At 41.4% G+C, this 15140-nt stretch overlaps 1 protein-coding gene across 6 annotated transcripts in view; it reads right to left on the bottom strand.

The window, feature by feature from the left end:
• Positions 1-7405, bottom strand: part of PTGER3 (prostaglandin E receptor 3) — a 226982-nt gene extending 219577 nt beyond the window's left edge. For all 6 annotated transcript variants that reach the window (XM_017880091.1, XM_017880097.1, XM_017880096.1 and 3 more), the window contains exon 1: positions 6276-7405. In XM_017880091.1, coding sequence (XP_017735580.1) covers positions 6276-7175 — 900 coding nt within the window. In that variant the 5' untranslated portion in view covers positions 7176-7405. The remainder of the gene's footprint in view (positions 1-6275) is intronic.
• Positions 7406-15140: the final 7735 nt, after the last annotated feature.

Below are 15140 nucleotides of genomic sequence, written 5' to 3' on the forward strand. Positions count from 1 at the left end.
AGGGGAGGGGAAGGAAGGAAGGAAAGAAGGAAGGAAGGAAGGAAGGAAGGAAGGAAGGAAAGAAGGAAGGAAGGAAGGAAAAAAGAAAGAAAGAAAGAGAGAGAGAGAAAGAGAAAGAGAAAGACAGAGAAAGAGGAAGGGAGGGGCGTGGAGGGGAGGGTTCATGAAGATATCAAGTGAATTGTCTAAGGCCAAAAACTAATTGCTTATCTACATGGGGCCAGACCCTGTCTTCTGATTTGGTTGCTGAAGTATTCAGTCATGGCTGGTGCAGTGCCTGTAATGCCACAGCACTTTGGGAGGCAGAGGCGGGCGGATCACAGGAGGACAGGAATTTGAGACCAAACTGCCCAACGTGGTGAAATCCCGTCTCTAGTAAAAAAATACAAAAATTAGCTGGGCAAGTGGTGGCGCACGCCTGTAATCCTGGCTACTCAGGAGGCTGAGGCACGAGAATCACTTGAACCCAGGAGGCAGAAGTTGCAGTGAGCCCGAGATCATGCCAATGCACTCCAGCCTGGGCAACAGCGAGACTCTGTCTCAAAAGAAAAAAAAAAGTATTCAGTCAATAAGCACATATTGGGCAGACCTTATGTGGCAAGTAATTTTGATAGTTTCTAGGAAACAAAAAAATAAGAGACACTGTACTTGACCTTGGCAGAACTAAAAGAACAGAAAGACAAAAATCAATGTCTCCAATGAAGTGTGACTCAGACTGTGACAGGAAATTGTGGGGTATCACGAGATCAAAAGGTCAGGGCACCCAACCAAGGCCTAGAGAGGATGAAGGAAGGCTTTGCTAGAAAATGGCTTCTAACTTGAGATCTTAGCCAATCCAAGAGAGATGGGTGCTTGGTAGATATTGCTGAATGGTTGAGGGGTAAAGTAGCAATGAAAAATGGAGAAAGAAGTGTTCTGTGTAAAGAGAGCATGGTGCAGGAATTCACAGAGAAATTCCATGTTGTATGTATCTCAGTCATATGCCGTCCAACTGTCATTTCTGTATAAGAATCAATTACAGATGTTCCTCAACTTACAACAGGGTTACATCTGGATAAACTCATTGTCAGTTGAAAATGTTGTAAGTTGAATATATTGTAAGGTCAAAGGTGCATTTAATATGTTTAATACACCTAACCTACTGAACATCATAGCTTAGCCTTGCCTACCTTAAACATGCTCAGAACACTGACATTAGCCTACAAGTAGGCAAAATCATCTGGCAACACAGTCCACTGTGGAGTATTGGTTGCTTACCTTGTGTTTGTGTGGCTAACTGGGAGCTGTGCATGCATCACCAAAAAGTATCATATTGCATATCACTAGCCTGATAAAAGATCGACATTCCAAATTCCAAGTATAGTTTCTACTGAATGTGCATTCCTTTCACACCATCATGAGGTTGAAAAATCGTAGGTCGGAGACTGTACTATGTTTACAGTAAAATGTTGCCATAAACTTAGGGGACAAGATATAAGAGGAATCCCCCTCCAAAATTAGGCTCCTTCATTGGTTACCATCTTTATGAAAGTTGGAATTTTCTAGGGAAAAGGAGGACTTGAGAGATTGTCTATGGATTCTCAAGAAGCACAGCTGTCAGGAGTTGACATACAAACTTCCTTCCTTTTTGTAAAGCAATTGGAAAAAATGGGAGAGTAAGGATTTGACATGTTACAGTTGTAGATCTTAGCGTTGCGAGGCATGAATGAGATAAATGTGGAACACTGGCAGGTTGCAAAAGTGTTACACAGATGTAAAGAGTTTTAGGGGGGACTTCCCTGCATTTCTTTACTGCAGTGCAAGGGCAGAACTAAAAACTGAAACTTAGCACCCAGTACCCCTCACCTACCACCCCTCTGCACCCTCAGATGAATCATAGTCTGTTACAGATGCCTGTAACATATTCCTGAGTGTTAGTCCCAGAAAACTAAACCTGTGGAAACTTTTATATTTTAGTTGCTGACCTTCACAGGTTGTTCAAAAGAGAAGGGTCAGTGACTCACAATTATATTACAACTTCAGACCATGTGAATTTCTTCAAAGGTGATGGCTTAAGAAGTGTTTAATTCTTGGCTCTTTTGATAAACTAAAAGAGTGAAGTCCTCATCTTGTCATTCAGGGACTAACCATCTAAATTTATTCTCTTGAACATTTTAAAAACATAATTCCCATTGATCTAGTGTGCACCCTTTGTTCTCATTGGGCTGGGTTTGCGGACACACTTGGTCTCAGTCATGAAGTCATGAAGTCAGGTTATGCCAATTCACCTCTTCCTGGAAATCTCCTCTGGCAAATTCAGATTGACTTTTTTCTGAAAGCCAAAGGCATTAATTACATCCTGTCTTGGATTAGGGTTCTTTAAATATTTCATTCATAAATGTGGAAATTCTGCTTTTCTGAACAGATTATAATATAATCAGTTTTATACTCATAGAATATTTTGTTGACCTTCACACCTTTTCAAAAGAGAAAACTGTAGAATATTTTCCTATAATGTGGATTCATAGGTTTAATCACTTTCTCTGAAACAACATCCTGAATATGGCAGAAAGTCAGTGGCAGAAGAGATTAGCAATTGAATAATACTTTTATATGCTGTAAAACAACATTATTTCTGAAAATAATTCATCATACATATCTACCACATGTGGCATATTAAAGGCAAATTTCACTTGTCAAAATATATCAGTGATTCTTAACTAAAACAAAAAAAATCACAACTATATTGTGAAACATCTTCTTGAACTGAAAATCTCTGTTTGTATTTGTGGATACTGAGCAGGGAATTCACTGGTTCAAGATTAAAGGCAAAAGTTTCTAAGGCTGCTTTTATCCAGTTCCAAGATTGATGATGAGAAACTGTTGCTCATACCTCACTTTTCACAATGTTCATAGCTGGCTTTATATTTACTGTTTTTGAGATAGCTTACAGTATTAGCCACATTCTACCTGTTTGGGAGTGCCAAGTTATAAAAGTACAAAATGTACTCACAGCTTCCTTTGAACAAAATCCTAAGGTTATTCCCATTTCTGGAAATTTAGCTATCATGTCAAACAACTGAGCTATGGTGAGCATCATTCATAAAACATAAAACAATAACGATAAAAGTCAAATAGATTGCATTGCTGAATCAACTGGCTGATTGCAACAGAATGACAATGTGATGTCTTCAATAACCAGTAACTAAAAACTGTAGATCATCTATCATGGTGACATCGTTTTCCACTGTACTCTCTGAATTTCACATTTTATATTGTATTTTGCAAAGTTTCAGAGAAAAAGAAAAAGGAAACAAAGCTTTTATTTAAGGATACATAAGCCTCTATTTAAGTATTTATGTAGTGGGAACTTGTAGCAATTGGGACATTTTCTTATTATGGTATTTCTGTCCTATCAAGTTTTCCTGCAGTAACAACTGAATATTTGTTATAGTCATGATCATCTTCCAGGATATACTCAGGGTCCTTTCAAGTAAAAAGTTTGGACAATTAGAACAGTATCCTATACCCAACTTAACATATGCTAACAGGAAATCTATATTATACCCATAGTTAGAAAAAACAGCGTTAATCTCATTTTAACACTAATATGCTGAAAATTCAATTCACTAAATTCTAGTGTTTTCGTTCTTACAATTCTCTATTAAGAAAGCAGCTTTGTCAGTTTCTTTTCTTTGAAATAATTCCAACTTTGTACAGTAAATCTTCTTGAAGATATTTGGAGATTTTTTTTTTTTTTTTTTTTTTGAGATGGAGTCTTGCTCTGTCACCTGTGCTGGAATGCAGTGACTCAATCTTGGCTCACGGCAACCTCTGCCTCCCCAGCCTAAGTAATTCTCCTGCCTCAGCCTCCTGAGTAACTGGGATTACTGGCGCATGCCACTATGCCCTGCTGATTTTTGCGTTTTTAGTAGAGGCGGGGTTTGGCCATGTTGGCCAGGATGGTCTCGAACTGCTGACCTCAAATGATCCACCCACCTTGGCCTCCCAAAGTGCTGGGATTACAGGCGTGAGCCACCGCGCCCAGCTGATGGAACCATTTTCTTTTAAAAGTTCCAATTTCTCCTAGGCCAGGCACAGTGGCTCATGCCTGTAATCCCAGCACTTTGGGTGGCTGAGGCGGGTGGATCACCTCAGGTCAGGAGTTCGAGACCAGCCTGGCCAACATGGTGAAATCCCATCTCTACTAAAAATACAAAAATTAGCCGGGTGTGGTGGCAGGCACCTGTAATTCCAGTGACTCCAGAGGCTAAGGCAGGAGAATCACTTGCACCTGGGAGGTGGAGGCTGCAGGGAGCTGAGATGTCACCACTGCACTCCAGTCTGGGTGACAGAGTGAGACTCTGTGTCAAAAAAAAAAAAAAACAAAACAAAACTCCTTTTTGATAAGATCACACGCTGAATTTATTTTGTTTAATGTTTGTATAATTGAATTAATAAAGTGTGCAGTAAAATGCTATAAATCAATTAGTATTATCCAAATGAAAATAAACTGAAATTAAGTAAGACTAGTTTCAAATAGTCTTTCTTGAAAGAGTACGTTTGGCCATCCTAAATTACAGTTTTCAAGATTGACCTACTTTCTTTCTGAGGCCACCATACTCTCGGTACTAGAATTAAAATGTCTACATTAAAAACACGCTACATGGTTTCTCTTTGACTTAAAAACAAAATACACAAACAATAAATTATAAGTCTGATTAACTGTGTGGGTATTTTGTTCAATTGATTTAACTGCATTTTTCCCCCTAGGATATAAATCATGTGATACAACAAACTCAACGATGTGGGGCTCAAACGACACTTGTGAAACATTCAGATACCCTTTTGTCTTTAAAGTTATATTAATTACCACACTTTAGTAAAGTGTTTACTATTTAGAACTCTTTCTTCCTTCCTAGTTGGCCTCCTGTACACCCCATTCCTGAGTCATAAAAGTAAATACTGTATATCTAAAACTGGTGCTGGTTTTGATAAGCCATAGTGATGACATCAGCCTGAGTTCCAACTCCTGGAATAAAGAACTGTGACCATACGGCGACTTGTAGGCAGTTACGTCTCAACATAACTCTCCTTGTCCCCTCATGTCACTGATTTGGAACCAAGGTTTGTGCTCCAATCTACCAAACCAGGTGAAAGAAATTACATTTCTGTTGTCAAATGCAAGGGATTTAAAAGTATATATAGCACACAAAAAAGTCAACATACTTAATGCCTAATGCCACTGAACTGTACACACAATAATGATTAAAATACTGAATTGTATGTAATATATTTTACCACAATTAGGAAAAAAAAAAAAAAACTGTGTTCATGTGTTTCAAAGGTTTTTCACAATTGTGTAATACATATAGTTGGTTATACCTTTGTGACAGTGAGCAAATCGCTCTTTCTGCAACATCTATTAACCCAGACTCCCCAGGGCCTAAGTAAGCATCCATTCTTCAAGAATAAGTAAACAGCACTTACACACGGACATTTCTAGCTAAAAGTAACACAGACAAAAAACCTCAAAAATATCATGTAAGGTCAAGTGTTGGACAAAGAGCCTTTGCAAACATCCCTTGCTCCTTTGCATTGCTCTGGTGTGAGGAGCTAGGACATGGAGAAACCTCTACCTCCTCTCTCAGGATTAGCAAAACCTGCTTGATTGCTACAAGGGTAAGTAAATGCTGGCCTGCTGGGTTTCCTGATCCCACTGACTATCGTTTAGGCACTTCCTAGAGAGCCAAGCACCATGCCGAAGGGCTGAGGAGGAAACTCTCATCTTTCATTCTCCTACATCATCAAAAATGAACCTTGAAGGCTACCCATACGTCGCAGGAGGGCTGTGACTGTCTGGGGTTGCAGACTGAAAATCTCGTTAACGTGAGAGAGGTATTTGAAATAAAGAAAACCCTCACAGTACCAGGCTGCAGTTATCATAGCCATTCTGCTCTTAATGCACCCAGGACAAACCTCTATCTCTGCATATGTGTCATTTCAGTGACATATCCTGTCTCCTCCCCGACTAGAATGTAAGCAGCCCTGTGATCTCTATGTGCTCATAACCAGCGCGTAATGCGAACCCTGGCTCTTCGAAGGCGCTCAGCTAAGTGAGGAGCTCAACTCTGAAGTTGTAACCAAGAAGGCGCGGATAGGAGGAGAGGACACTCCAGCGCTCTGCGGTTGCAAACACACCCCTGCAGGTGCTGCCACTTAGCACTTAGAAAAGTCTTAGGTTCCCGCTTAGTCGCACACGCATCCTGACTTTCCCCAACCCTGGAACTACCTACCAGTAGCGGAGACCAGCAGACTGACAGCACGCACATGATCCCCATGAGCTGAATGGCCGTTTCGGTCGTGATGCGGCCCCACTGGGCACTGGACTGAGATGCCGTGGCCTTGGCGCGGCAGCGGGACACCAGGGCCTTAATGGTGGCCAGGTTGCAGGCAAAGGTGACTGTCAGCGCCAAGAGCCCCAGGAAGGCAAAGGCAGAGGCGAAGAAAAGGTTGCCCCAGTTATTCGAAGAGCTAGTCCCGTTGCCCCCTCGCCCGGTGCTGATGAAGCACCACGTCCCGGGCCACTGGACGGTGTACTGGCCCACGCCCAGCACCGGCAGCAGGGCGAAGGCGAGCACGGCCAGCCACACGCCGAGCAGCACAGCGCGGGTGGCACGCGTCTTCATGTGGCTCGCGTACCAGTGCGGCGCCCTGATGGCCAGCGCCCGCTCGACGGCCATGGCGCTGGCAATGAACAGCGAGGAGAGCCCGAAAACAGTCATGGTCAGTCCGAAGAAGGTGCAGAGCCGCCCCGACGGGTCGAGCTGCTCCCATCGCTGCTTGGACAAGTACACGACGATGACCACCGGGGTGGTGAGAAGCTGCCCGACCAAGTCGGTGAGCGCCAGCCAGCCAATGCACAGCAGGAAGGACTTCTTGCGCTTGCTCTCCCGGCGCCGGTAGCTGCGCGACACTAGCAGCATGGCCAGTGCGTTGCCCACGAAACCGGTGAGCAGCATGGTGATCGGGAAGGCTACGGACACCGATCCGCAATCCTCGCCAGACCCTGGAGGGCGCGTGAGGTTGCCCCGCGCCTCGGCGGAACGCTCGGGCTCCCACATGCCTGTGTAGGAGTGATTGAAGCGGGTGCAGAAGGGGGCACCCCCTCCTCCGTAGCCCCGGGTCTCCTTCATGTTGGCTTCGAGGTGAGGAGGGGATAGCGTCCAGAGAGCCGCAGCGGGAGGGGGCAGACGCGGCGCGGATGGCGGCGGAGGTCGGCGGCTACCGCGGCTGTGGCTGGGCTGCCCTCCATGGTGCGGGGCGCAGCCGCCGCCCTATGTCGCTACTGGGGCCGCGGCCGCGGCGGCGCCAGGGCTCACTGGCCCCGGAGGCAGCCGCGCCTTCCTCTCCGGGAAACTTCTGGCTCCAGGGCGCGCCGAGGTGCCGAGTCCCCTCTATAAGGCCGAGGGGGCGGGGCGCCCGTGGGTGTGGACAGAACCGAGGTGGGAGGAGGGTGCAAAGCAACTGAGCGCTTCTCTTGGCTGTTGCCTATCCTGATCGCCTGGGTTGGGAAACCCCAGACCGGCTCCTCTGAAACGCCCTGCTCCTGGCCGAACCCGGAGCCCACTGGGCGCCTCCTCCAGTTCTCCGCCAAAGTGTCAGTGGGCGGCAAGCAGCTAATAAGTCGCACTGGGCTTGTGGAACCCAGTCAAGCTGCCGAGGCGCACCTGAGCGCTCGCTCTCCTGCTTTTTCAACCACAAACCCTCCTGCAGGGGCGGGATCCTTCTCCTGAAGTCCTTTAGTAACTCCGGTAAAGTGAAAATCGCCTGTCTTTGAGCAATCCCCACAAGCCTTTGCATAGCTGATCGTTAACTTTTTTCCTTTCTGCTTTGGGACTCTAGAGTGATTACAAAAAGGCCAAGGTGTCCTGTCCCCTGGGATGCCGCTGAAAACTATAAATTACTAGACAGTGCCTGCAGACTTAAGGGAATAGACACAGGAAAACAAATACATCGGATGGTTGAATTCCAAGACCAATAAATCCCAACTACTAACCCTCGCCTAATCCTGCCCGCTCCCCTCCTCACCACCCAACAAATAAGTCAGCTGTGGCAAAAGTGGCTACCGGAAGGTGGCATCAATTTGCATATCTGAGGTAGTGAAATCAGCTGCTACCAGCCTATGGGAGTGAGAGGGGAGCAGAGGAGAAAGGTATTCCTTACAAAGCCTCCAACCATCCTTCTTATCTTCATCCAATAAGAACCAGAAAAGGTATTTAGATGTTACGAAGGCCTTAATCTATATGGAAACTTTGCCTTTGAAATAATAAACATTGAATGAAAATAGGCGTACTTGCTTGCCTCATAACATCTTTTAGTAAGCCAATATTTTGTGTATTTCTCACAAACATTTCTCATTTTATCACAGAAATCCTCCAAGGTACTATTGCTGTTACTATTCCCTTTAAAGGTGGGGTAACTGAGGCCCCACGAAGTTAAAGAATGTTCCTGAAGTCTCTCAGCAATTCTCAAGTCCCATCTTATTTGAAGCATGTATTCCTGACATGGGTCCCATAACTGCTCTCAGCAGATGAATATTAACAGTGAGGTCATTTTCCCCTAATCTTGGGAAAGTCTTGTGTTTTTTGTTTTGTTTTTTGCCTTTTCACACTGGCTAAGAAATGAAAAAATTTTTAAAAATAATTGCAAAGTTCATTTTTCCTCATATTTAAGAAATTAGACTTAATCATATAGCATTATAAAGACCATTATTCTGATTGACACAGATCGACTTTCAGAACAAGCCCAATCAGTTTTGCCTTTCCTAGCTTAGCTGATGTTCTGTATGGGTGTTCTTAACTTTTAAATTGCTGTTAAGAGGTAAGAATGGGATATGTCCCTCTGCATGCTTTCTCGATGGTCGTGATTCTGTATGAGAGTTTGAAAACCTATCACTATAACATGGTATGTTTTTTAAAGAAGGAAAAGCAAGAATGCAATTTAAATTCCATTCTAATAACATGCATTAATCACAACATGAATTTCATTTTGTGTTTTGCTGTTATTTAAAAATGTTTTGCACTTTTGCATTTTACTGACTAAAATGTCACATTTACAATGGGAACAACAGCTAGGAAGGGTGAAATGATTTAATTCTAAAATCTTCCCCAAACGTTTGTCTTATTATTTTGAATTAATCTCAAACCTGTATTTGGGATAGTATTTTTCTAGCCTAATATTATTTGAAAATAAAATAATATTTGAGGTTATTCTTAGACAAAGCTTTATCCAAAGCATTTGGATGAAAGTGGCTATCAAATTCATACCTTCTGCAGTTAGTAAAATTCTAGTGTAATTCAATATTTAAAATTTAAGACCATTTCGCCATTCACACAGCAAAGGAAGCAAAGCATATCTTTTCGAGTCACATCAAAACTATTCTTATTTTTATTTACAAATATTTGACTTCTTTGAAACTTTTACTTCTCCCTCTGAAGTGCTTGCTGTAGCCAATTGGACTTGATAAGCATGTTAAGCATCAGGGTATGTATTAGTAAAGAATTGTTAGCCTCTTACTAACCTCTACAGCAATGAACAAAATGTGTTGCATTTCAGATAATTTGGGTAACATTTCTCTTCTTTCAGCATTTCGCTTCATCCTATATTGTCTGGCTATTCACCTTGTAAACAAGTGACTGTGAGGTTTTGTGGAGTAACAGTGTGAAGCTGGCAGTTGGATTCTGGTTGGTGCTTTCTGGACAGTTACTACAGATATAGTGTGAACTGTGTTGGTCTGAAACAACACTGCCCTCTTGTGACCAAAAGGCTAATAACATGCTTTATGCTGTTTTAAAGAGAATTTCCAAAGGGCCAATGGATGCTTTGCTTAGGGGATCGCTGATTTCTTTCCTAGAGATCTACTTATCAGTACATAATTGTGGTCACTTTGTTTTCCTTTGAGGTTACACATTGGCAACTTTGTTTAACAGTCAATAAACCAGTAGAGGATTAAACTGAAAGACCAGATATTCATTTTTTAAATAAAGTATATATTCACCTATTATGTTTTCAATGAAATTCTACCCTGGACATGTTTTAAATTCACAGATTACTTAATTGTACCCCTTTTGTACTTTACAGTTTAAAATGTGTAATATTTACCTGGCGATGAATAGCTATGTTCAATGGCAATGACAGACATGTCAATATTTAGCTAGTGATGATGAATTTATTTTGCTATTTACTTCTATTAAATATCTATTTAAAAATCTTAAATATGGATACAACATAAGATTAATAACTAGCCACATGATCAACCCTTCATTGCCTCGCTATGGATGGAGAATATCTGAAAGTCTTTCTTCATGGAGCCAACCAGTAATTTTAGTTTATATTTTGGTCATTCATTCATTCATTCATTCAATAACTATTCATTGAGCACCCAATCTATGTCAGACACTGTTTCAGTCATTAGGGATAAGAAAGCAATACATAACAGTCCCTACATCTATGGGGTTTATATTTTAGTGCAAAATTACTGATTTTAAGTGCCAAATAACAGAAGAAAGAACACTGATCCCATGGCTTTCGTCTTCTCAGAATGATTGCCATGGAAGTACAATGCAACACAGACTTAACATTTTAACATCAATCAATATAATTACTGTATCAAAATAAAAGCAATGCTTAGAAGTCTTTGCTAAATCAAATATCTGGATATACTCGAGTCTCTTGCTATGACTGCCTTTTCTCCTGTCTTTTCTTTCTGTTCTTTACATGCCTGTTAATTTTTTATTGAAAGCTGGACATTGTAACATATTGTAATGACTCTGGATTCTACCGGGTTTTTTTTTTTTTCCCTGAATATTATTGATTTTATGTTTGTTTGTTCCGTTTGACAGTTAACTTGTCCGGATTCAAACTGCCAATATTGCCTCCCCTGGGGCATGCTGCTATTGATATCTCTGCTTCATTTTCATGGTTTTCGATGCTCTTTTAGCTTGGCTCCCTAGAGATTGATTTCCCTATGCCTGTGTAATTTGCTGGTCAGTTAGCGATGGAGATCACCTTCTTTGTGGGTTCCCCGATTCTAGGGATTCTCCTCTTATTTCCAGCTGCTCTGGCAACTTAGGACTATTCCCTGACATCCCAAGTTTCTGAAGTTTCAGCTTTCTGCCACCCAAAGTACACACAGCACAGGGAGGAATACATCCCCTTAAGTAAAGCCTCAAAGTAGATGTATAATTCGCATTTATACATCTCGAATAATTTTTTTTTTTTTTTCAGGCAGAGTCGTGCTCTGTTGCCCAGGCTGGAATACAGTGGCGCAATCTCGGCTCACTGCAAGTGCTGCTTCCCAGGTTCACGCCATTCTCCCGCCTCAGCCTCCCGAGTAGCTGGGACTACAGGCGCCCACCACCATGACTGGCTAATATTTTGTATTTTTAGTAGAGACGGGGTTTCACCACGTTAGCCAGGATGGTCTCCATCTCCTAACCTCATGATTCTCTCGCCTGGGCCTCCCAAAGTGCTAGGAATGGGAATACAGACGTGAGCCACCGTGCCCGGCCGAATAGTGGTCTCTTAAGACTAGATTTCTATCTGGTCTTTGCTTGCTTTTTCCTTAGGCTTCATGGGGTCTCCTTCACTCATGCAGAGTTTTGCTGTGAGACATGGATTTGGGCAGTTCTATCGCATTTCTTCTCTGGTTCTCGTTCCCAAGATTTCCTACTTAAATTTGCAGTGGCTTTTCAAGTCTTAACTCCAGTCTCTGGCACTTGTTGCCAGTAAGGCTATGATTTCTTTTTTTTCTAACAGTATTTCCCATAGCCATAGTCATGAAGATTGGGCAGGATCCTCGATTCCAAAACCAGTAAGTCACAATTTTTACTCCTTTAATTTGCAGGTCTTTTTTCTCTTCTATGATTTCTGTATGCCTTTGCTTTACAATGTAATACTTTAATAAAATTCAAATACTTGTTTTTACAAATTTAACCATACTTTATTATTGTTATATGCAGGGCAGTGTGATACTGGCATAAAGATAGGCATGCTATGGTTGGAATGTGTTCTTCAAAATTCATGTGGAAACTTAATGGCTAATATGATGGTATTAAGAGGTGACGCCTTTAAGAGGTGGTTGGGCTATGAGGACATATCTTGAGTGAATGGGATTAGCTGCCCTTATAAAAGGGCTTGACAGAGGGAGTTTGGTCCCTTTCTTGTCATCCTGACATATGAGGATAGGGCAAGAAGGCCTTCACCAGAGACCAGATGATGGCGCCTTGCTCTTGAACATCCCCAACCTGCAAAACGTTGAGAAATAAATTTCCATTTATAAATTACCCAGTTGTAGTATTGTTATAGCAGCATAAAACAAACTAAGACACTGATCTACAGATCAATGAGAGTACTATAGAGAGCATCATATATACACACATGTATATGAGAGATAGAGATATAGATATGTGTACACATATGCAGACATTCATATTCAACAGATTTTTGTCAAAAGTGTTAAGGTGATTCAAGAGAACAGCCTTTTTAACAGGTGGTGCTGGATGAACGAGATATCAATGGATATAAAAATGAACATAGACCTTACACCATAAAACAAAATAGATAATAGACTTAAATGTACCTGTTAAAACTAGAAACCTCTGAGATTAAAAGAGGACTTTTCCTTGTGACCTCTTTCTCCCCTATCATTACTGCAAGTAATCCTACAGCTTTGTTGTTGTTGTTGTTGTTGTATTGAACAACATGTGATTATCTGTTTTAGTTAGTAGGCACAGAAATTTTATTTTTTTTGGTTGGTTTGTTTGTTCGTTTTAGACAGTCTCACTCTGTCACCCAGGCTATAGTGCAGTAGCATGATTTTAACTCATGATGCCTGGAACTCCTGGGCTCAAGTGATTCTCCCACCTCAGCCTTCTGAGTAGCTAGGGCTACAGGCACATGCAACCATGTCTGGCTAATTTTACAATTTTATTTTTTGTAGAGACAGGGTCATACTATATTCCCTAGGCTGGTTTCAAACTCCTGGCCACAAGCAATCTCACCACCTCAGCCCCACACAGTCCACCACACAGTCCCCCACCCTGAGAAGCCATTCCCCTTCAATTTCACAGTTAGGCTCTCAGCTGCATAACAGTATGTGGCCTGTGAGTGTGACCTTGGAGGCTCTTCCTCAGGCTCTGCTAAGAATTATTAAATTCTTTCTGAATGTCTGGTTACCTGTAACTTTTGCTAAATGAAACAGTGATTCAATAACATTCTTGTACATATTGGTATGTATATTTGTGGGATTTATTTTTACATGGTAAATCATTAGAAGTGGACTGTTGTGTGCTGATGATTCTCAGATTTGTACCTGCAGTCTACACTTCTCTTTTGAACTTCAACTTCATACCAAAATATATCTCATATACACTCACTTGTGTCCATCTCCACCGTCACCACCCGCATCCAAGTTACCACAATCTTTTGCCTAATTTACTGCAATATTTATTTATTTAGAGACAGAGTTTCGCTCTGTCTCCCAGGCTGGAGTGCGGTGGCGTGATCTTGGCTCACTGCAACCTCTGCCTCCTGGGCTCAAGTGAGCACGTCTGGCTAATTTTTGCATGTTTAGTAGAGACGGGGTTTCACCATGTTGGCCAGGCTGGTCTCAAACTCCTGATCTCAAGTGATCCACCTGCCTTAGCCTCCCAAAGTGCTAGGATTACAGGCGTGAGCCACCATGCTTGAACACAATTTTTTTTTTTTTTTTTTTGAGACAGGTGTCGCTCTGTCACCCAGGCTGGAGTGCAGTGGCGTGATCTCAGCTCACTGCAGCCTCCAACTACTGGGTTCAAGTCATTCTTGTGCCTCAGTCTCCCGAGTACCTGAGATTACAGGCGTGTGCCACCATGATAGGCTAAGTTTTGTATTTTTAGTAGAGATGGGGTTTTGCCATGTTGCCCAGGCTGGTCTTGAACTCCTGACCTCAACTGATCCATCAGCCTCCGCCTCCCAAAGTGCTAGGATTACAGGCTTTGCGCCACCACGCCTGGCCCTCAATAGATTTCTAATTGCCTTGACCTTATAATTTTAAACTATGTTTATTGTAACAAATTGAAGTTTAGTGAGCATTTAGATTATATTTTAAATGTTAATAATCTCTTGATCCCTCTATTTTCACTTTCAAATTAACCAATATTAATAGGTTGGGGTGTATGCTTTCATACTTTATTCTATAATCATACAAAGATATTTTCACTCTTGTTTAAAATGTTTACAACCCAATGGGCCAGATATATTGTTATGCTAATTTGACTACCAGTGAAGCTAAATAACATCCTCTTCTATTAATTATATATGTTATTGGAATATCATTATGCTATTAATTTGTAGCAACTCTTTGTATAGAGGTACCATCTGTTTCTAATTTTCCTGTCATTTGCCTTTTTACTTTTTGTATCATGTCTATTACCATATATAAGAAATTTATTCAGGAAAATGATCTTTTCATTTATGGTTTTCAGGATTCCTGCTTAAGCAAGTCTCTCCTTAATTCCTGTGTCCAAGTTGCACTTGAGAATATTCTTACTTTAATATTCATGTTTTCAATCTAAATGGATGTTAAAATTTATACTTTTTAGCAAATGGTAATGAGGTGGTTTAACTTTTTTACAGATTATCACGTAGACAGCTAACATCATTTAAGTAAATCATAATTCTCCTCTTAATTGAAACCCTATTTCATCATATACTAAATTTCGATTTAGTCCAGTGTCCAGATCTTGGTGTCTAAATACAGTTCTTCTTTAAAAGGAAACAGGGTTCTTTGGACAAATGGCTAATTCTGCATCTATGGCTGAGAAAATCCAAGCTGAGCCTAGAGCATCTTGTACTGCCAGAAATTAAAGAAATGTTCAGAAGACAGAAGAATTTGGGGACATGTCAAAAGGACAAAGAAGCCAACATGAAAAAAATTCCAAAGACCAAAGGTGGAACCATTTTAACAACAAAATATATAAGGTATAAGGTAGTATTGAATAAGCCAAATGAATATACTATACAACGGGAAAAATAGTAACTTCAGTAAATTTACAGTGCAGAAACCTGGCAAATGAAGTCTTCTTCTTTTCTTCTTTTTTTTTTTTTTTTTTTTTTTT

The sequence above is a fragment of the Rhinopithecus bieti genome, unplaced genomic scaffold, assembly GCF_001698545.2.
Source record: "Rhinopithecus bieti isolate Rb0 unplaced genomic scaffold, ASM169854v2 scaffold_11941, whole genome shotgun sequence".
Classification (NCBI taxonomy): Eukaryota; Metazoa; Chordata; class Mammalia; order Primates; family Cercopithecidae; genus Rhinopithecus; species Rhinopithecus bieti.